General features: G+C 32.4%; 2 protein-coding genes across 2 annotated transcripts; one reads left to right on the forward strand and one right to left on the reverse strand.

Moving 5' to 3' along the window:
* The first annotated feature begins 6,823 nt into the window (after positions 1-6,823).
* Positions 6,824-14,185, forward strand: LOC143072989 (uncharacterized). Its single transcript, XM_076248194.1, has 3 exons — positions 6,824-7,327; positions 9,801-10,055; positions 11,635-14,185. The coding sequence occupies exons 1-3, from the start codon at positions 6,871-6,873 to the stop codon at positions 12,300-12,302; spliced, it is 1,380 nt and encodes a 459-aa protein (XP_076104309.1). The 5' UTR covers positions 6,824-6,870; the 3' UTR covers positions 12,303-14,185.
* Positions 14,186-14,346: 161 nt separating this feature from the next.
* On the reverse strand, positions 14,347-21,951 carry LOC143072988 (heat shock 70 kDa protein 12A-like). The gene is made up of 4 exons (XM_076248193.1): positions 21,481-21,951; positions 20,476-20,694; positions 17,192-17,345; positions 14,347-15,418 (listed from the first exon to the last, which is right to left on the reverse strand). The coding sequence occupies exons 1-4, from the start codon at positions 21,793-21,795 to the stop codon at positions 14,364-14,366; spliced, it is 1,743 nt and encodes a 580-aa protein (XP_076104308.1). The 5' UTR covers positions 21,796-21,951; the 3' UTR covers positions 14,347-14,363.
* Positions 21,952-23,884: the final 1,933 nt, after the last annotated feature.

Raw genomic sequence — 23,884 nt, forward strand, 5'->3', positions numbered from 1 at the left:
ACTGTATCAACCCACAAATAGTAATCAGATGAAACACTTTTTTAAGGACGGTCGAAACACAATTACGCCATTCCAGTCCATTTTTGTAATCTATATACTTAATATTACCAATAATAAGTTCATGGTCGAATCCGATACGAAAAGAATATGTCACATGTAGCTTCCGGTTGTAGTAAGAAACCAGGACAGACTCAAACAGAAATATTTCGAAAGGAGAGAAAGTGTGCACCATATTATCAGCATGACGTTATCAGATGACAAGAATACGAATACAATATAGAGAACTGAGGTCTGTCATCAATATTAAATTTTTACGTAGATAAACCATCACTGTTTTTTTTAGATAAAGTTCTTGTATTATTGAAACGTTTATAATGTAATTTGGAAAAATAAATATACCTATATGGTCCAAATACTCATATGGTCCGGCCCGTTAATAACCAAACGAGTATTATACTCATATGGTCCGACCATACGCGTACGGTCGGACCATACGCGTATGGTCGGACCATATGAGTATACGCATATGGTCATGACCATACGCGTATGGTCCAAATACTCATATGGTCCGGAACATAACCATATCAGTGATAATTCATGTCAGCTCAGAAGTGCTGACTACTGGGCTTGTAATTCAACTTTACTTTTTAATGTGAATCAAACTCGAAATTCAACTCGAAACCCAATGCTAACTCAAAGTTTATTTCTAAAATGGTTTGAATTCTATTTTTAAATCGAAGACTTATTCGAAATATAACTCGAACGGTAACCCGACCTTTAATCTGAACTCTTACTCGATTGATTACTACATTTAAACAAAGATATCAGTTTTTCCCAAATAGTAATGTGGGTTTACTCCATCAAGTAATGTGCCACATCTATATTAACTAGAACGAACACATCATGTATTGTAAAATCGTCACATTTTGAAACATCATTATGTACATTTGTAAATAATTGGCAAATCATCATTATGAATTAACGAAATCATACCATGTAATGAAACAACTCCATGTTACACATCAAGTAATTATAAAATTAAAATATCATTGCCTAATGACGTCGACACAACCATATTTAATAATGGTGAAACCACATCGAGTAATGACAAAAACTTATTAAGTAATGGCAAAACTATATCAGGTCAATACGAAATCATATCATGTAATTTAGAAATGTCTTTAAGTATAATGACTATTCCATATTGAGTTATATGAGAGCTTTCTTACAAATTGACGAAAGGTACGAACGAACGTAAAGGGAGCACGTATTTCATTTCTACAAAAACAGTTAAAAGAGTCTTTGTTTTATCCAGTAAAACAGCATTCTTTTCTAAATCAAGTTTATTTAAAAAAAAATAATATCGCAAATAATACACGATTTTAATATAATCAAACAGAGAAAAATAGTGTCAAATACACTTACGTCCGATACGTTATTTACGTAAACCACGAGTACACACATTTCCGCGGGAATTTTATAAGCACGAGTTTCACGATTAACATTTCAATGACATTATTGAAGATCGTTAGTCTAAATTTAACGACAAGATTCACATTTATTTTTATTTGTTACAGTACACTTTCAGCAATTGTCAAAGTGGAATATCGAGATTTGCTATAAAATGATGATACAATGATTTTAAAAAGAAATGTTGAATAAATCTATAAAAAAAAAAAAAAAAAAAAAAAGACTTTGTATATCAAGAAATAAATCTACAGTTTTGCACCGTATATATTGTGGATTTTATAATGACGATTTAACAGTACACATGTTTGGAAGATAGTCCAGTGGCTAATATTTCATGAATGTTCAGGACTTAGGCAAAACGCAGTTATACGCTAAAATAACCGTTCCATTGCTCCGGTGTATCATATATATCACATTAAGGCGATGATTCAAAAGTTATGAAATGAGCACCAGCATATGACATAGTATAAAGATCATCCTATTTTCTTCATTTTATTATTTTGAGCGTTGCAAATTATGAATCAAGGAAGGCAACATTGTAATATTAAAAGTGGGGGAGGGGTCGGTTTTTAGTTTTCTAGGGGACATTTTTTTCGTCTGACAACTCTATATTTAGAATACTTTGTAGTGTTACCTCCTCCGACCTGGTGGTATCAATAATCATATTCTAACATATCGTACGTCCCGAAATCCATAATATATCTAAAAAAAAATCCAATTTAATAAGTGTCGTAGCATGCACGATTATTGTCCGAAGTTCCACGACTATTATATAAATATGTCAAAATAAAGGATCCCTAAAACGAGTATTACGTATGATTCGTCAAGCATACGTACCTTTCGTCAATTTGTAAGAAAGCTCTATCATAACATGATTACGTATGATGTCGAAACGATATAATGTAAATAAAATTGAGAAAGGAAATGGGGAATGTGTCAAAGCGACAACACTCCGACCATAGAGCAGACAACAGCCGAAGGCCATCAATGGGACTTCAATGTAGCAAGAAACTCCCGCACCTGTAGGCGTCCTTCAGCTGGCCCCTTAAAAGTATGTATACAAGTACAGTGATAATGGTCGTCATACTAAACTCCGAATTATACACAAGAAACTAAAATTAAAAATCATACAAGACTAACAAAGGCCAGATCGAGGCTCCTGACTTGGGCCAGGCGCAAAATTGCGGCGGGGTTAAACATGTTTATGAGATCTCAAACCTCCTCCTATACCTCTAGCCAATGTAGAAAAGTAAACGCATAACAATACGCACATTAAAATTCAGTGCAAGAGAAGTCCGAGTCCAATGTCAGAAGATGTAACAAAAGAAAATAAATAAAATGACAATAATACATAAACAACAACAGACTACTGGCAGTTAACTGACATGTCAGCTCCAGACCTCAATTAAACTGATTGAAAGATTATGTCTTAATCAAATGAATATTAGGCACAATCCCTCCCGTTAGGGGTTTAGTATCATACTATCATAAAATATATGAGAAGAACATAACCTGTGTCATGCCAACAACTGTTTTTTAAAATAAATGTGTTTAGTTCCGATGCAAAGACCCTATAAGTGAATCAATATCAAAGCCAAAATATGCAATCTGTAATGACCTGACAACAGTATCGTAACTATATCCCTATATGAACAGGAGAGCAGCTATGTTCGTGTACTATGAATACCAAGATGTATCAGCGGGTTGTGTCAACTCTCTAATGGAGAAATAGATGGGAACCACTTAAAGATTGTCGCTTCAACGACCACCTAACCATGGCCTATAAGATACAAAACATATTGGTAGACATTAACCCATCTAAATATTACAAACCCTGGATTCACGGACCAGAGGAGGTTAACGAATATACCAGAGACATATTTCTCTGAATATACCAACATCGTACTCTATAAAAACAAAAACAGTACTTACATCCCAGCTCCTTTGTTCAACCTGGGGTGATCTGAGACGGATCATCCCTACCATATCACCCTAGCTTGAGTTTCTTTGTTTTGCATGCTTTTCCTTTGTTTTATAACATTTTGGCGGGAATGTCCAATCCACAATTAAATTTGGAACTATTATTATTTATACAGAAAATTCTAACTTTCAAAATGTATGTAGAAGAGGGCCCCCTATAAGCCAGTCAGTGGGCCCACACTTATTAAAATTTTGGATCCACCACTGTATATATCGATATACAATGTATCATCTAAAAACTACTGGGATGTAAACTGGTAAATAGCTACAGTCGTTTAAAAAACGGCAATATACCAAACTGTCAATATTAATCATCCATGTAATTTGTTCCATGGCATGGGATATTTGCAGAATTTCAACTGAGGCAATTTCTTGGCATGTCAAGTATAACATTAGCGTGTTAATTGTTTCTGGATTGTCATCTCCGGAATTGAAACAAGAGCCATGACAGCGGTTTTAGAAAGAGAAGAAAATCTATCATTAATGCCAGAAATCAGTTCATCAATAGACGGAATACAGAGTGAACGTATAATTAAACAACAGGCTATCGTTTCACAAAAAATCGTGTGTTTCTCCAGGAACATTACAGCGGTTTCGTTGCCTGTCGCATGTTCTGGGAACAAGCAGCTCGATATCATGCTCCTTTCCCATCATATCGATTCAGCCAATTCGGCTGAAAAAGGCTATTTTTTCCGGCATATTTTTTTTAATTTATAGTTTATTCTTACAAAACCAATGTCGTTTGTACTTATATGTAAGTCGGAGGTTGTTTCTTTAATCCGATCACTTTTATTCGTATCAATGCAAGGTCCATTACAAGTAGTTGTTACTTCAGAGGGGGCTGATTTGTGGCGTTTCATGAAGGAAAGAGGGTAAAAGTTACCGTTACAAATTGGAATGATCGGACAGATGATAGAATGGGATTCGATATGATATATTTATGTGACTTAAAAACTTTAAAATTATATATGAATTTTGGGATCACAGTAAAAAAAACATTTATTGCTCGAGAAAAGTTATCATACAAAAATTTAGATAAACGTAATGTAAATAAAAGTATAAATTACCTGCTAAAAACATCTAAGATTGAGGGCAATAGTCTTTTCATGTTTACATTTTGCAGTGGCTTGATTGGTATTGTTGCTCTCCGTCAATTGCAACTCATTCAAAATTTTGACCAAATTGCAATTTGTTTTATTAAACCAAATTGATCAACTGGTCAGAATATTGAACAAATTGTTCAGTCAAACTATAGAAGTGCAAGGTGATAAACTAAAACATACGTACAATCCTAAATGTTTTTGTCCACTTTAATGTTGTTGTGACAATATTAGTCTATCAGTTTGTATAGGTATATTATAGTCATTACCATGCTGAAGGTGAACTGTTATTATTTTGAATTGCTATAAAAATGTCCAAACTAAGCTTTCGTATAGTTTTTCTTTCTTAAAGTATTCTACATTCATAAAATCAGATATCATTTTAAAGAAAACATCATATACTCAGCAAAATATGTGTGAAATAACGATATGCTATTGATAAGTTTCCATGGTGGAGATAATCTAAAATATTATTCTTTTGAATAAAGACTTTTTGAAAGAAAAAATGATTGTATCCTCATGGAAACTTCCCTCAAACATATTGCAATTTTACACATTTTTTACTGAATATAAAATGTTTTGATTCACATAATGTCTGATTCATATGAAATAGAATACTTTTAGAAAGAAAAAACTATATATGAAAGCTTAGTTTGAACATACTTATAGCAATTCAAAATAATAACAGTTCTCCTTCAACATGGAAATGAATATAATATACCTATACAAACTGATAAACAAATTTTTTCACAACATAAAATAAACAGCTGCGCCAAGAGCGCATGACACGCCCGTCGTCTTTTGTGCAATAATCATAAATAGTTTCTGAGATACATCGTGACATGTGAAAACACCCGGCTTTTTTTTAACAAAAAACTCAATATTTCTAAAATAAATTTTGAATCATCACCAAAAATTATACAGATCTTTAGATTAATATAACTAAGAAGTGTGTGAAGTTTTAAGGTTTTAAGCAATTAACATAAACCATTTTTGAGATATGACACGACATGTAAAAACCCCATCCCCCTTTTTTTACATAATGTACTCTCTCAATAACTCAAAAATAAAATTTTGAATCATCACCAAAAATTATACAGATCTTTAGATTAATATAATTAAAAAGTGTGTAAAGTTTTAAGCAATTATCATAAATCGTTTTTGAGATACAGCGCGACATGTGAAAAAAACACCCCCCTGTTTTAGTTACAAAGTCCCGTAACTCAAAAAGTTTTAATCTTTTTTTCACCAAAAAGGTATACAGATCATTTGACCATGATAATAGAGGGGGAGGACAGGGGGTACCCTTCTCCCTTCTCCCACCCCTCTCCTCCTTTCTCCTACCCCCGTTCTCCTTTCTCCCATTAGAATAAAACAGCTCCTTTTGAGATATTTTTTCTTGAAATATTAGAAAAAATTTTAAAAGGAGAGATATTTTATTTTTTCTCCTTTCTCCAACTTTTTCTCCTTTCTCCCAGCCTTCCTCTCCTTTCTCCTACCCCCTTTAAATTTCTCCCTGTCTCCCTTACCCCTGTCCGCCCCCTCATTATAAGGAACAACTGTATTAAGTTTTATGAAATTTGGACGAGTCGTTCTCAAGTTACGGTGCGACATGTTTACGCCGGACAGACGCACGGTACGACGGACGCCGGACATTTGTATACCATGATACGTCCCGTCAAAATTTTGACGGGCGTATAAAAAGTGGAGTTAAAGTCTTATAGGATCGTAAGTATGTTTAATTTTTGCACCTTATACTTTCATGACTTGTCTGTGGTTTTCTACAGCAGTTAGTTCAAATTTCTGACCAGTTTTAAAACAATTTGATTTTATAAAACAAATTGCAATTTGGTCAGAATTTTGAATAAGTTGCAATTGGTGAAGAGCAACACTAACAGTCAAGTCACTGTAACATCAAAGAAATCGATCAAGTGGAATGAGAAGAAGAAAAAATATAATCAAGTAATAATAAAACGTAAGTCACGTAATATCAAAGTACCACATGAGGCAGTTGTGGTGTTCCATAAATAAACCTACACACATGAAAACATTGCAAAATTAATCATTGGATAAACAAACACAATTAAGCGAGGGGAAAGCAGTTTACACAACGGGAATCGCACATACCGACTAGTTTATACCAGAGACATATATACACATGTGTATATATGTCTCTGTTTATACACAGTCTATTCGCGACAATCAGTTGGCGGTGCTCCTAATTACAGAAGCTTTTTAACAGTTAAACATTAGTGTCTGTTCCCTACCGTACATGGCCCTCTTAGACCCAAAATAAAATATGTAGGTTCAAATTAAAGTCATGTTGTCGCAGCTGTCAAAGTGTACACAAGCACGAACCATACTTCAGCTAAAAATTGAGAAGGTTATATGTTTTTCCATTGAATCGTCGAAAAAATACAGCAAATTGAGACGTCGGACGGAAGAAGATGTTATTGGTAGACTCAGCAAATCTCTTGCAGAGTATAAAGACATTCAGTTTGAACCTTTTCGCGTGAAAACCTTTACATTAGGTTCCAGCGTTACGAATTCAAATATCAAAGTAGAGCAAGTCATTACAGATATAAATGGTGAAACAATAGACCCGAACACTGTCGATGACAGCACTGGTGCATTCTCTAAAATAATTGATTTGAAATCGATCTACAGAAATGGGTTTGATGCTCTTGAAAAGCATGTAACGGATGGGAAAATGACAAGCAATGTTGATGTTAATTTTGTGATACAAGCCATGAAAGTTGGATTTCTACAAGATCTAGGTGTGAATCATAAAAAAAACAGAATTGTACTTGAATAACGTTTATATTTTAATTACCGTGAGAGTACCCAAATTAGATCATTCTTTATAAATGATTTATAAAAAAAAGACAAGAAATTTCATGAAGTATCTGGGGGTGAAATTGTCAATATTATAACCTTTATAGTAAAATTGATTGTTCAAAAATAGTCCCCTTATTTTTATATTTTAGTATCCATGGTATCTTTAAACATTTTAAAAGACCAAAATGGTGTGAAGAAATTTCCAAATCAATGTTTATGATATAAAAAGATGCATTAAATATTTTGAAAGAAGTTTGTTTGGGAAAAGAATGATATGAATGTACAAAAATGTACATGCATTTCAAAAAATTCATTGTCTCGTCATTTGCTCATACATGTACATGTACTTGTCATAAGAGAAATATAATAGATGCAAAAGATACCAATGGGACATTTAAACTATTAAGGCAAAACAAAATTGACAATCCCAAGGCCAAAAAAAAAATGAAAGATAAACAGACAAACATTAGTACATGAAACACACCTTAGAAAACTAAAGACTGAGAAACATTAACTCCACCAAAAACTAGGGGTGATATAAGTTGCTCTGTAAGGGTAAGCAGATCCTGTTCTACATGTGGCCCTGGTCATGTTGCTCATGTTAGTACAAACCTGTAAATAAGTCTTAATTAGGTAGGTCACATTCATTTTAACTTCACCGATCAGAACTCTTGGTTTAATAGCTTCCTTGTGAGCAGCAACCCTCTATTATGGAAATCATGAAAAACCTTTGAATTTCTTATCAATTGGGAGATACAAATGTATGCACTTCACAGGCAGGAGCTGTTGGAATGATGCTACACAGAAATAGAAACTTCACAATCGGGAAGTTGAAATATAGTGTGCATTTGCTGTGAATCACAGGCATGTGATGGGGATAAAAAAAATCTTTCTTAGTTGCACTTGGTTTTGAAAATACATTGTAATAATCATAATAATGTAAGAAAAATATGTAAATAAAGCACTGTTATTGAATTTGGTGCTTTATTTACATATTTTTCATGTCAGCGATTAAAAAATAAGATTTTGTCATTCATGGATGAAAAAAAGTAAATACATTCTTTAAAAAATCTATGCAATTATCAAATACATTTTTAGCTGTTCCATAACGAACAACAATTTTGAAATATTTTTTCGTATTGGCCTTTTCAATGCTGTCATTTTTCATTCATTTACTAAGATGACTTATACATTGTATGTCTAGCAATCACAGGCACTTGGTCTCTGGGGGAAAAAATCCTATATAATGTACCTTAATATAACCAGATAACACATATATTACGGTTTGTGGATTTTTTTTGCTGTCCAGAGACAAGTGTCTTTGCTAGCAGTTCATTTATTTGTCAACATTTCAATCTGTAATAGCTTTTGAAAAATGTTGAACTGATTCAAGTGTGCTATATATACATTTGAAATGAAAGACCTATTTTTCATGAACAATTCACACTATAAAGCATAACATATATTGTTGATACATTCAATAATTATTCAGTGGTGATTCCCTTTATAATCAACCAAAATTGACCACAAAGGAGGGGGGGGGGGGGGGCTGGGCCCTCCCTTAATCCACCTATGTTTTATATCTTTATGATACATCAACAGATTAAAGGAACTACCAAATAATTTGACAGTACAACAGACCAGACAAATCACTGTCACCAGACTGCTTTGAAAAAAATAAAGGTTAAAAAGAACCACACATACCATACATGTACAATGTAAATAGGTTAAAGACCACAAGTGGGAGTCAAGATTTTTTAATATATATACTGAATACACTAACAGTCAGGGGTACTACTTGTATTAGTAATTTGTATTTACCTGAAGAAGCAAAATGTATAAGTAAATTATAATGTTTTAATAATCTCCCCTTAATTTTCTCAAAAATTTACTTATACAAGTAAATTTATTTTTTCATTCCCACCAAAATTTTTGAGATGTAAAATCATGCCTTTGAGGATTTTTTCCAAGGTTAGCTCAATTTTTTTTTATAAGAGTTCAATGTTTCATTTCATTAATTCAACAAAGAAACTGAGTGTGCAAAGAAATCCTAAGAATTTAATCAAGAAATGAAGACTAGATGACTTTTTCACTTATATAAGTAAAAAAATCTGAATGTCTAAGGGACATAACTAAGTCATTTTGTTTTACCTATACAAGTAAATAAATTCACTTGTATAAGTATCCTGCAAATTCACTTATATAAGTAAAAAAAATTACCTCTTCAAGTAAATAAAAATTAATTGTACAAGTAGTACCCCAGGGGGACTGACTTACCTTTGTAATAAATATATTATAAATATTTTGTATCACACCTGTAGTTAATAGAGCCTGTCTTGATAGTATTATTGCTTTGTATAAATCCGGATGAAATACAAATTCATTGTAGCTGATGCATCTTTTTCATTACAGATTTTCATGAAAGTTGCTTACAAAAGATCTTTGTAAATGATGACTATGAAGATGATGATGTTAATGAAGAATTATATGAGACAGTAATTCTGGCAAATCACCTGTTTTCAAGACTGACAATGCCAAGGATATCAAACAGTGCTAGATTTGGGTCATATTTCTCAGTTTTAAATGACAATAGATCAAGAAATATACACAGGGTGTGTCCATGTGATATGTGTAAAGAAAAAATACCTTATCACAATTCTGGAATTGGTAAGTCATACCATAAAATCATATATTGTAAAAATAAGGAGATGTGGTATGATTAATGCCACTGAAAAACTACCCACCAGAGTCAAATGACAAAGATATAGTAATTATAGTTTTCTGTATGGCCTTCAACAATGAGAAAACCCATACCTTATGTTCTGTCATTTAGCAAAGAGATCTTGTCCTCTGATTTTCGAGAACTCCATCATTGGCTGCAACAATGGTAAAGGACAAGATTATGTTTTTATTTCCTTATTCTAAATCTAGCAGAAATTTTAAAGTCATAATTTGGGAAAGAAAATACTGAGTGACTGTGCATCAGACAACAAGTTTAGGCCAATGAAATTATACTTCTTCCAAATCAGATTGAAAACAAACATTTTCCCTACATTTCATTATAGCAAAATACATTGAAGAAATTGAACCTACACAAAAAACAATAAATGATAAACAAATATTTAAGCTAGATACTCTTTGACTTGGTTCAAGCTTTCAAAGAAAACTTTTTGCCAAAAAATGGTAAATTCTGTATATTTTGTCTGGTAAACATGAAAATGTCCAATGAAATGAATAGACTACATGTATGTGTATGTTGCTTTGTACATACCAATAACAAAACAATCAAATTTGTCAATATTCATTGGTGTAAAAAGCTAGTACTTTCAGTACTTTCTCATGGCAGTCAGTTTTCTTAGGTGGATGAAGCCAGAATGCTTAAGGTGAGAATTACGAACCTTAAGTAGGAAAACAAAAAAGTCAAATTAAATTTTAAAAATTGCACCGCTTAAAACATGAAATAAATGTAACTTCTTATATATAGACCATTATTATTCTAATAAAATATGCTTCTAGGACAATCAAACAGTGATTTTGTTTTGAGAGCCCTATAAACATGCCAATGGTAGGATTTGAATCTTGAATAAACGACTAAGGCTAGTTTCTACCTTATTTCATTTCAAAGAAAAACAGTGGACAGAATACTTAGGAAGCATTACCCCATATAATAATTGGGAACTATATTCCAAGACCACGAACAAAGGGAATTAATTGGTCTGAAGCCTTCTGTATACTATGAACAACAGTATATTATAAATAAAGTGAATTTGCTATTAACTTTTAATTCCAAGTTTCTTCTCCACAGCGATCGCTGCTATATTTATATAGAAAGTCTCTATATATTATAGAAGTGTTATACTAGTATAATATATAGAGACTAGTATAATCATAGCATACATGTAGATAAACACAAAAATAATTGTCCTCTCTCCAAGTACTTTTGAAAATCATGTGGAAGTTTAAAACCAGAAGTCTTATCTATGACTAAAAGCAGGTCTGATGACCGAAACAATATTGGGACACCTTTTTTTCTTTGTTTTTCTCACAAAATAACTCAATCTGAATAATCAAAAGAATGGATGACAAATGCGACTATGCATGGTACCAATAGGATAAAGAGGCATGATGATTAATTTATTGTGGAAGGAAGAGAAGCGACACACAAAATGAGGTCTTCTTGTTTAATAGTATAGAATGTCAATTAATGTTCCTATAAGGTTGTAGTTAATTGTAAGTTTCTTTTCAGGAAGTGAGATGCTGTTTTATGGGTATCCTGATATCTTAGTGTATTCCCTTGGTGGAAAATGTAATATAGTACGGCCGCAACAAGAGGACAGAAATTACTGGCTGACAATAGAAGACAATGACTTTGAAGCAGAATTTGATGTAAAGCAATTAATCGAATTAAAAAAACAGAAAGAACTATTGAGGTCTTCTCAAAACATTTCACAATTTGTAGCTCAGTGTATTACATTTTCATTTTATCAAAAACAATATCAGTTGAAACACAGGAAGGACTGTTTGCCAGTGTCACTCATTCCAACCATTGCCTTAAGTGGAATGCATTTTGATATTTATATGTATGACATTGATAATGATATACTTCTACGAAATAAAGGGGATCCTATTCCTCTGTGGAGAAGTTGTAAATATCCACAGGCTAAATTAAATATGTCAGCTATTGTACAGATATGGATGGTACTTAATTACCTAACATTGAACCTATCACTGCCTCTTGAGGACATACAAGCATTGAAAGGGTCATGTGACTTTCTTCATCACTTACCGCAAGATCGTATAGACCTTATTGAAAGTACAATTACAATGAAGAAAACATTTACGCCATGGCAATATGAGGAAATAAACACTATTCCTTTTCCAGAAATAAAAACTGTATTTCCTTTTAAATTATGAGAAAAAATTACTTGATAATGATATTAATATTTTTTATGACTAAGTAGACAAGTCAAGGGCAGACACTACCCCCTGAGAACATATATGGGATACGGGTATGATTTATTAGCCCTATTGTAGTTTGAAATAGCCAAAAGGGAAGGAAATAAACACTAGGAGTAGCATAGACTACATCAGCGATTCATGGAAATTTTTGGGATACGATTGCTTTTAAGCATTCTATACCATTGACTCAGGGCCATGCCCTCACCTCAACCATTTTATTCTAAACACCAAGGAACATCTCAGATTCTTGAGATTGTCTTGCTTTTAATGGTATAAAAAACAAAAGGGTTGAATTTAAACAGCTGTCATATAATGTTATTCTCATAATCTTCATGTTTCGATATTTCCCTTGACTTGTATGCATGTTTTTAACAACACTGAAGTGGAGTTTTCTTATATGTCACCGTTATGAAACTGAAATCTGATATTGTACTTCCATAAAGAAATGGAGGTCGTTTAATTAACATTTAATATACATCCTTTCTACAAATCACAAGCCTAGGGTTTGTTTACTTTCTTCTGCACATGCGTATAGTTTTCTTGACTTGAAGGGTATCAGATTGAATGGTTGCTCTGGATTCCCCACTCCATTGATTGATTGGAAACTCACGAGATCCTTTCTATGTCTATCTACTATTGAGGGTTATTGCTGTTGTATAATTTTAAATCATATGCATCATTTGAATTAAAATAAATGTATTCCACAACGTAAAGGTGTAACTGGAACACCCCTTCAGCCAAAATGGAGTCTTCCATGTTATTGCTTCGAGTTGTCTCCCTTCTGTAAGTAACTTTCGTCATACAACGATACATCGAAAAAAATTAACATGTTCTGTCGATAGACGTCCCCACTGACCCAAAGAAATTTAATTATTTAAAGAGTTAGGAATGGGGTTCCACCTATAATTCACGTAGGAAAATAGGTGATAAAGTACAAAGTGAAATACCTTCTCTCACTCTCAGTGACTGTTGTGGAAAGCAAGGATTTGTATAGTAAGAGACACTTCTAACTATACAAATCCTTGTGGAAAGTAAACTTGGAATTGATAGTACAAAAATAAAACACAATAAGTACATTGTTCATACACTTGTATCGAGGACTGGCTATTTTTAAAGTTGAATAACTATTCAGATTACGTAATTACATTTTACGAGCATTTGACATGTGCAGGTGAATTATTTTTGATAATAATACTAATACATGTATGAATGAAAACAATGGCAATCATATCCCTCAGAGCAATCTGCTCTTTGATTATTCAATACAATTAGAGTGTACACCATAAGAGAGAGACATTTAAAAGCTTGTGAGATATTGACTCTCATTATCAAATTTATATATTTGTAAAAAAACTCTTCTAAGGCTTGCTTATTATTATTATCGATAGTGGTCGTTATCTTTTACAAAAATCTACTGGAAACTACTGGGTCTTATTTAACCAAACTTGGCTACAATCCTCATTAGGCTATCCTACGACCCTGCCTGTTACTGTAAACCAACATAACCAATATTACTAAAAAAAAAGCTAAGGGTTCAATGTAAGTTTATAAGAACTAGTTGTATGTATTTTATAGTATAAATTGCAAATTTGTCTCAAAATTTGAATATTTAGACAAAAACCAGCCAATATGTCTCATATTTTACATTCTTTGTAAATTGATTTGTAACGCATTAACATTGAAAAATCAAAGTTGTCCAATAGGAAACATTTGTGTACTCAGTGTTTTTTGGATAGTGTCATCTAATATAAATATAGTTATCTTTCTTAGTACTGATATTTGTATTGCAGGGTCATTATATGTAATATATTACTTCACAATAAAATGAATCAATGGATCATGAGGTGTTCATTTTATGTACGACCAAAACAACCTGATTACAATTGCAACATTCAATTTTGGAATATGTTTACCGTCTCGGGTAGATAATTTGATGCAGTTGTAGAATTTATCTGAAATTTACAAAAAGAATATCGCATGTGCTCGAAAAGGCCCATAATTGGTTAGAAATTTAATTTATTTTATGTTAAATGTTGCTTTGCAGAGTTGTTTCGACTTTTTATCCATAGCTACAGCACTAACTTCGGTTTTACCAAACTCAAACTCTATTTCAAACCATCTTTTCTCGTTGGAAGGATCTTCTATTGCCATTACAATTTCTCCAAGAAGGTAACAGCCTTTTTCATCTACATATTTTGGATAAGCGTTATTTGTTGTATAGACGGAAAGTTTTATTTCATTTTGCTTTTCCATAGTAGTGCTGTATGACTTGGTTATTTTAGTCCCAACTGGAACGGATGAATTTTCCTTCATTATAACATCAAACAAGTTTCGAGTTTTTTCGACGCCGGCTATAACTGATTTGTGTTCCTCATCGTGTTTTGTTGGATCAAACTTAGCAGTCATCGCCACTCCATATGTCGTTTTGATCACTCTTGATTTAATTGCTGAAGGATTTTGACCAAACAAAACTGCGCCTTTAAGAACTGCCAAGTCAGCTTGTTCCGGAACGATTATTCTATGTTCAGGGAACTGTTTTCTCAGTTCAGCTTGTATCAGGCGACATTCTGAGAATCCACCCACCATTATGATGAGCGATGTCTTCCGCGCTTCACTTTTCTCTAGTACGGACTTCACAAGAGAAATGATGCCATCGATAGTTGGGGCAAATAAAGATTTCATTAAATCTACTTCAAATCTTATTTTATCACCACGGCGAATAATATCTCCTTTATATTTAGATGATGCTAACGCAGAATCAAAACTCTCGGATAAGTGTTTTTGACAAAGTGAATCAAAAATTGCAAAAGGAAATGTTACATTGACTTTTCCTGTAGTTGTGGTATCGATTGTTCTTTTGACATTTTCAAACGCCCTGAAAATATCTAAGTAGGCACCCGGTTCTTCTTGTTTCATTGTATTCATAAGTGGAGCCCCAACAATCTTTACAAATAATTGAAAAAAGGCATTGTCAACTGATGTGCCACCACAGTCATTTCCATCTGCTCGGCAAATTTCTTTCAACTGACCATCTGGTAGTTTTTCATGCAACGTTATGTCTGCTGTTCCACCTTTAAATAAGAAAAAAAGGTGCGGAATAATTAGAATAAAGAAATCCGACAATTATATAGTAGTAATTTTGGAATAATAACTCTCAATTCGTTTACACAATAGTTTGTTGTGTCTTATTTTACTCTTCCGAAAAGAGGCATTTCTCTGCGAGTATGATTCAGTTAGTGTTATGGAAAATTATGGTAACGAGTGAGAAAAGATTCAAAACGTGTGTGATAGTTTCTAACGCCTGTTAACACATGCGTTTCGGGTGGTATATTATTCATATTAAGAAACATAAGCCTGTTTTAATTATGTAAAGTATAGCCTGATTTTATTTTTGAAAAAGATAATTTTAACTTTTGTTTCCAGATCAAAATTAATGATTCAAGTACTTTTACGAGTATTTGTTCATTGAGCTCGTTCATTTGTTAGATCTCATTTCTGTCGATACGATACGTTTCCAACATTTACTTCTAAAAGGCATGGTCAAACATTAAACTTTAAAGTCATGATATGTCTTTCAAATTTCAATCTCATCTCGCATAATCGTTGGCCGTATTATGAAATGGGATTGCCAATGGTAGGTGAAAATAAGAAGTCGATTTAGAGAATTAATTTCCAAAATATATTAAAAAAAAAGTTCATTTTAATATAAAAGACAAAATTTGCTAAAAGAAAGAAGTACAAATGTTGTTTAATATATATATATGATGTACTGTATTGCGACGCTAGATTAAACTGACGAGGAAAGGTAACACCCGGCCACCGAAAGCTTCATATTCATGAAGCTCAGGTGGTCTAGCACACCGGATATAGCTAATGCAGGCGATTTGGTGTCACGATATCTCAGTAGCATGGGTTCGAATCCCGGCGAGGGAAGAACAAAAATAAATTGCGAAAGCAAATTTACAGATCTAACATTATTGGGTTGATGTTTAGACGAGTTGTGTAAACAGAATGTACACAGCCATGTATCACTATCACTGCTGGTGATCCCATGGATACATCTATTGTAAGAGTTGTCACTGGTTCAGACGTACTTATAAATATAATTATTTCTGTGACTGTATCTTAAATTAATTTGTAGGATCCTTTACTATAGATAATTTAGCTGATCTGTAACAATAACATCTTCATGTATTATATATCATGTACTGTATTACGACGCTAGATTAAAACTGACGAGGAAAGGTAACACACGGCAACTGAAAGCTTCAATTTTATGAAGCCCAGGTGGTCGTGTGGTCTATGGCGCCGGTTACAGTACAGGCGATTTGGTGTCACGATATCTCAGTAGCATGGGTTCGAATCCCGGCGAGGGAAGAACAAAAAAAAATTGCGAAAGCAAATTTTACAGATCTAACATTGTTGGGTTGATGTTTGGACGAGTTGTATATATATACATTAAGCCGTATTTGGCACACCTTTTTTTATAATTTGGGTCCTCAATGCTCCTCAACTTTGTAGTTGTTTGGCTTCATAACTATTTTGATCTGAGCGTCACTGATGAGTCTTATGTAGACGAAACGCGCGTCTGGTACCTTTGATAATTAATTGGTAAGTTGTCCTTCGAGAGAATGATATATGGTCATCACCGGTGCTGGTGATCGTTGTCGGAATGAAAAGAAAAAATTGAAATACAAAATTTAGTTTTGTTTATTGCGGATTCAAAGGCAAGCAATTAAACTATCAATTGACAAATAGAAAAATGTTATATATTAAATTAATCTAAAGATGGCCTATAAGGTTTCAACAAATTATGGATTCTATCTTAATGCATTTTTTTTTACCTCCAAGGTCAACAATCATATATCTGGTACCAGCCTTTGACATGTGAAAACCTGCCTCTGCTCCATGTAGTTTATTCGTTGGGAGATACTGGCAATAGATGGACGCAGCCTCAGGCTCCAACGCAATAAAAAGATTTTTATCAGTAATTCCAGCCTTCAATTTGAAATAGACAATTACTTTTTAAATTTATGTTTCGGTTTTGCTTGCGGTTACTTTGTTCATAAAGGGTCAACACTAGTTTTTTTAAATACCATGGAATCAAAAATAATTTTATCATCATAATACATCGGGGAAAAAATCAAAAAAATATTTAAAAGATCCATCGATTATGATCACGCTGAAATAAATGTTTAATGTTTACACCCTTTAAACAAGTGTTTTCCAAATGGAAAAACACCGAAACTTCTGATCAACAACTTAAATACATAATCTATGGAATATATTTTGAAATATGAAACAATTGATTTACAGACAATTCTTACTTTTGAGAATTTGATCTTTCTATGACTTTAGTTATTTTAAAATTTGTCTTCCATAAACTGTCATAATTTTTAAAATGTCCGCTTCGTCAACTTTTTCTTCCCTCATCTCAATACTTATGAAATTTGTTCTTTCAACACTTCACGTAAGTAGAAGTAATCTAAGGACCTGTTTTATGTTAACTCAATAATTTATGGAGTAACCCACGCTAACTGTTATTTACTAGGTGAAATGGGACGATTTACCTTTTTTAATTTAACCACAATACTGACAAATCCTTTTTTCTTTCATGATTTTTTAAATGTCTGCCAATTTAGATTTTAAAATATTTACACAGTGACTAAATCTTATTTTGCAGAGATTTCTTCTATTTTCTTTTCTAATTTCTTCTATTTCCTTTTCAGATAATATTTATTGTAAATGATGGCAAGTTTTAATTTTAGATGAGAAGAGGTTAATGTATTGAATACAATGAAGTGTGTTCACAATAAAACAATGTCTTTAAGTTTATCTTTATAAACTAATGAGATGTGGTATGCTTGCCAATGAGACAACTATCAACATTATGTTCAAAAGTGGATTCAATCAATTGTATAGGTAACCTTTAACTTTCCTATAAACTATAGAAAAGAGGCGTCTATTTTAAAGTTCTTTCGAACGCTTATTATTGATAATCCATGCAACTGAAATCAAATAGTTGATTTAGTTGATTACCATGCACAACAGAATGGACATAAATCAACGAAAAACTATATAAAACAGTCAATCAGCTTTAAATTTATCTCTGCGAATAAGTTTTTGAATGAGAAGAAAGTGTTAAATGTAAATTCCTAAGTAATTATAATTTTCAAATTCTAACATTTATTGCCATATAAACTTTAAACATTAAGTTTGTGACATACAAAATAAGTAAACAATATAAATTAATTCTCATATATATATGTTCCGGACCATATGAGTATTTTGACCATACGCGTATGGTCATGACCATATGGGTATATACTCATATGGTCCGACAATACGTGTATGGTCCGACCGTACGCGTATGGTCGGGGTAATTAACACTCTGTTACAGTTTACTTTTAATACTTCTAAACTCTTTATATGGTATGACCGTTCATCAAAAAGACGCTATCATATTGGTAATTTTATTATGATATTATAATAAAAAGATAAGCTAAATAAAAATTAGAAGTTTCACCTTGTTAATTTTACTCACTTGTCAAAACTATAATAAACACATTTTATACTTATGGTGATTACCGATGGTCATTACCGATGGTCAATACCGATTTGTTATTACAAGTGAATGGCAATATTTCGACTTAAAAAAATAAATTCCAAAAATTTCTTAATAAACTGAACAACATTACACAATTAAGAAGTTACTGGAAAGTAACATAGTTTATTTAAGTGGTTTGTGAATATGATGTATTGCAGTCATGTTACGATATTTGAGATCTAGAGCGTCTTTTAAAAAATCACCGTAGACATATCGGAATGGCCCAATACCTCGGTGTCACTGTACGCAGAGCTACAAAAAGGCTAGCTTTTCACTCGCAAACAAAATGTGTAAATGAAAAGGATCGTGCACAACCAAGACTTGCAAATGCAAAAAAACTATGATACCGTATGGAAGTGAATATCATCCAAGTCTTCATGTAAAAATGTAATTAACGATGAAAACTAACTATGGCATCAATATTTAATTTTTACGTAGTATTTGTATTATAAAAATAATACATTGTCATGTTACCATCATTTTGTTTTAGATAAAGTTTTTGTATTATTGAAACTTTTATAATGTACATGTATTTAAAAAAAAATATATACCTATATAGTCCAAATACTCATATAGTCCGGCCCGTTAATAACCAAACGAGTATTATACGCATATGGTCATGACCATACGCGTATGGTCCAAATACTCGTATGGTCCGGAACATATACACAAGTCTAAATTGAAAACTACGTTTAAACCTATGATTGCGTTGGATAAAAACCGCAATTTTTATACGTGTGCATGTAAAACAAATTTCGTTGTAGAAGGGTCTAAATACAGCACAAACAACATTTTCCAAAAGACCAAAAAAGTAAAAAAGTATATTCAAACAAAACGCATTTGACTAACAGGTCGAACATATATATATATATATATATATATATATATATATATATATATATATATATATATATATATATATATATATATATATATATATATATATATATATATATACACACACACAATCATTCATTGACAGTAAATAGTCCAGTGTCCCCTGTCCTCAGTTCTAATGACCTTTTGATGTAGGACACAATTTATTTACTTGTGATGGTGTTGATGGATTGAGTATAAAAATAATTTTTTCTTCATTAGATAAATCTTTAACAGAAAAATTAAACTCCAAATTGTCAAAAAAGTTGTTTCTTAGTTCCCTATTTAATTTACAATCTAATATGAAATGTTTTTCGTTTTATAATGTTTTACATTTAAAGCATAATCTCTGCTCTGTATGAATATTAGAATGTCTGCATTTTCTAAAAAAAAAATATTATGAAGGCCACTAAACTAAAATGTAATTCTACAAAAATCCTACATCGGTTTTGTTAATTTGGTGTGTCATGAGTGTTTTGTCTCATTTAACTCATATTTTTTTCTATTTTCATTTTTGGTATTAGAAATAGTATAAATTCTCATATGGATTGATTACTGTTAAAATGACGACTTATCCTTTTTTCTTAGTTTAAAAAATATTTGGTTGTCAAAGTACAGCATATCTATGCTGGCGAGTAGTAGTACCTTATTAGCAGCCTTTCTCATAAACTGCTTGGCCGAGTCTGTCCATATTGCTGGTAGTGTCAATACCCATCTTACATCATCCCTTGACATTCCTGTCCCCCTTTTTTCTAATAATTCTAATAAATGATCAACTAATGCTTTAATTGATAAGGCAAACACATTTATTGCTGATACGGATTTCCCTGTCACGTCCTCTAGGATCAGTTCGGAAGACAAATGCTACAAAATAAAAACATCATATTGATACTAGGATTAAATGTTTTATTAACGCCAGACGAACGTTTTGTCTATAAAAGACTCATCAGTGACGCTCGAATCCAAAAAAGTTAAAAAGGTCAAATAGAGAATTCCAGAGAGCATTGAGGACCAAATTCCCAAAGTTTTTGCCAAATACGGCTAAGGTTATCTGTTCCTGAGGTAGAAAATCCTTAGTATTTCAGAAATGCAAAAGTTTTGTAGACAGTTAATTTATAAATATGCCCATAGCATTGCTAATTTATGTCAGCACAGGAGTGCTAACTACTAGGCTGGTGATAACCTCGGGGAATTAAAACTCGACCAGCGATGGCATCGATCCAGTGGTTGTAAATAAACCCATAAGCATGTTCTATAATTATTTTAATCATTAAAGCATCGCTTATAGGATCATGAATTATCTTCATATTAACTATCATCATAACCATAGCTTTACCAATTTGTTCCAGCAATAGTCACATAGTTTGCACTGAGCACTTAAATGTATTTAAATTAACATTGTATACATCAAACATTTAATGTTGCGATTTGGTTGCCAATATATTGACCCATATAAATGTAATTTTGTTATCGCATATTTACCAAAACGTCTTTGTAAATGAAATGAAACATTTGTTTTTATTGCTGATATATTGAAATCGTAACTTAAGTGGACACAAATGATAAATACTTTTAAGTGATATGATATTATATGTTTTTGGTATAGCTTTAAAATGGTCGTTTTTATGAATGAGAAATCAATATACATACTTTGTTCTTATGCAGCTTCATTTTAAATCTGTTAAAGAAGTAGTAGTTACTTTGTTCCTCATCCAAAACAAGATCTGAATATGTATTTTCAGCATCATAACCAAAAGACTTAAACTCTTTATTTTTGTCAAGAAGTAGACACGTTGGTGTTTTTAGAGACCAGTGCTGAGAGGATCCAGAATTCCATGCTTGGTTTGCTTGAATTTTTAATGGCTCTGTTTTAAAATCTCCTCGCAGGGCATATGCATATCCCGAATACGTTGTCCCAAAATCTAATGCTGCAACTAATAGGTACTTGTCACTTCTGGCACCCATATTCGAATTTCTGTAATAACATATATGTAGGCAGAACTATTACACCATTTATGACATAATATCCCTTCATATATCTTCTCATGTCAAAATAAGGACATAGTAATTATTGCTGTTTAACTCTATAATGTCCAAATGAGACCATCACCACGTAGGAAAAGCTCAAACCAAACATAAAATACACTTGTAACCACTATTCTTCACAGGAACTTGACTTGTTTTTTTTTTTTTAAGCCTAACTGATACTTTTGCTTTTGTGTTCAGTAGATGCAAGTTTGTTCCTGCCATTGCGATAACCGGTGCAATTCATTTGATTTCGGCAATACAGGATCGATTGAACAATAAATTAACTCCTCATAAATAGCATCTTCGCAAGTCAAAGGTTACAATACACTCCCTTCCTCTCCAAGGGAGTGGATCGTAACCCGTGGCCAGCGAAGATTCGAAACTGGACCCCTTTTGTGTTCACTTTTCGCTACACTAACGAACGATGCGTATCTTTAGATGAAATGGCGGACCAGTTTAGCGAGATATGAGTTACTGCTCTTCAACGACAAGCAACATATAATTAAGAATATTTATAAGTTATAATATCCCCTAAAAAATAAAAAAAAAACCAAATAAAAAACCATAAGAAAACAGGCTCTCAATCATTTGTGATTTGAGTATATAATTGAATTGGTCAGAGATAATTCCAAACAAAGGTACATTCCATTTCATCATTTATCAACCTCTGAAATATAGTTTGAATATCCTGAATTTCTGTCAAAATAACCTTCTTTATATCCAATTCATATATTGTGCAATTTGACAAATACTAAATATTGATACTCATTCTGATTGAAAAACATATCATGTGCCAGCGCTTTGTATACACAGAAAAGCATTGGCACAGGTTTTGTATTTCAACCTTTTTTATCAGATTGGTTTAAACTTACTCTGGAATAATTGATCGTAGAATATTTTTTTAAACCCTTTAAAAAGGTCTTCCAAAAATTTAACTCACAAAGTCAAAGAAACTTGAAGAAATCCTTGGCATGGACATTGAGATTGCTTTTCCAATATAATAAATAAGAAAATAAAAAGATACGTGAAGTATATAAACTCATCATAGATACCAGGATTAAATTTGGTATTAACGCCAGTCGCGAGATTCGTCTTCAAAAGACTTATCAGTGACGCTCGAATCCAAAAAAGTTAAAAAGGCAAAATGAAATATGAAGTTGAAGAGCATTGAGGACCAAAATTTCTAATTTTTTTGCCAAATACAGCTAAGGTAATCTATTCCCGACGTAGAAAAGCCTTAGTTTTTCAAAAACTCAAAAGTTTTGTAAACAGTTAATTTATAAATATGACCATATCAATGATAATTCATGTCAGCACTTATTGGGCTGATGATACCATTAGGAAATTACAACTCCACCAGCAGTGGCTTTGGACCCAGTTGTTGTAAATAAACTCATCATAGCTAGATACCAGGATTAAATTTAGTATTTACGCCGGACGCGTGTTTCGTCTACAAAAGACTCATCAGTGACGCTCGAATCCAAATAAGTTAAAAAGGCCATATCAAATTCTCTTTTTTTTAAGCAGTGTTATACTATGGAATGAAATGCGCCATTAACAAGCCAAGAGTGGTGAGGATAAAGCTACCACGCAGTCGAACATATATTTAACCATATGCTTGGTTGAATGGAGCATATAATAGTTTCTCAATTGTCAAAATATAATAAATCAGTTAAAAAGGGCTCCGTTTATCAGATTGGTACCAAACAAAAAAACTCATATAAAAACAAACAAACAAACAAACAAAAAAAAAGACGAAAAAGGTACCGATCTAAGAGTAAGCGCATTTACCGACAGTTATGACAAAGCATGTTACGACAAATTAATGATCACGTTCTCTAATAATTGAATGGGTTAGGTGAATTTGATGAGAATTGCATATATGGCATACTAGTACTACTAATTGTTTATTGTCTACATTGGTAAAGCCTACAACAAAAATCGTACATGATTTCATATAAAACAAAAAACGACAAGTGTGTACCAGGATATATCATAGTACAGGTGTGTTCGTTAGAATGTGCGT

This window comes from Mytilus galloprovincialis, chromosome 4 (genome assembly GCF_965363235.1).
Source record: "Mytilus galloprovincialis chromosome 4, xbMytGall1.hap1.1, whole genome shotgun sequence".
Lineage (NCBI taxonomy): Eukaryota > Metazoa > Mollusca > Bivalvia > Mytilida > Mytilidae > Mytilus > Mytilus galloprovincialis.

Bases quoted from the DNA above. Each gene is read 5' to 3' on its own strand.
- LOC143072989 (XM_076248194.1), top strand. From the start codon at position 6,871: ATGTTGTCGCAGCTGTCAAAGTGTACACAAGCACGAACCATACTTCAG. The intron at 7,328-9,800 runs GTGTGAATCATA...TTTTCATTACAG, and splicing joins TGGATTTCTACAAGATCTAG to ATTTTCATGAAAGTTGCTTA. The intron at 10,056-11,634 runs GTAAGTCATACC...GTTTCTTTTCAG, and splicing joins TTATCACAATTCTGGAATTG to GAAGTGAGATGCTGTTTTAT.
- LOC143072988 (XM_076248193.1), bottom strand. From the start codon at position 21,795: ATGGGTGCCAGAAGTGACAAGTACCTATTAGTTGCAGCATTAGATTTT. The intron at 20,695-21,480 runs GTATGTATATTG...TTTATTTTGTAG, and splicing joins TGAAGCTGCATAAGAACAAA to CATTTGTCTTCCGAACTGAT. The intron at 17,346-20,475 runs GTACTACTACTC...TTCAAATTGAAG, and splicing joins TGAGAAAGGCTGCTAATAAG to GCTGGAATTACTGATAAAAA.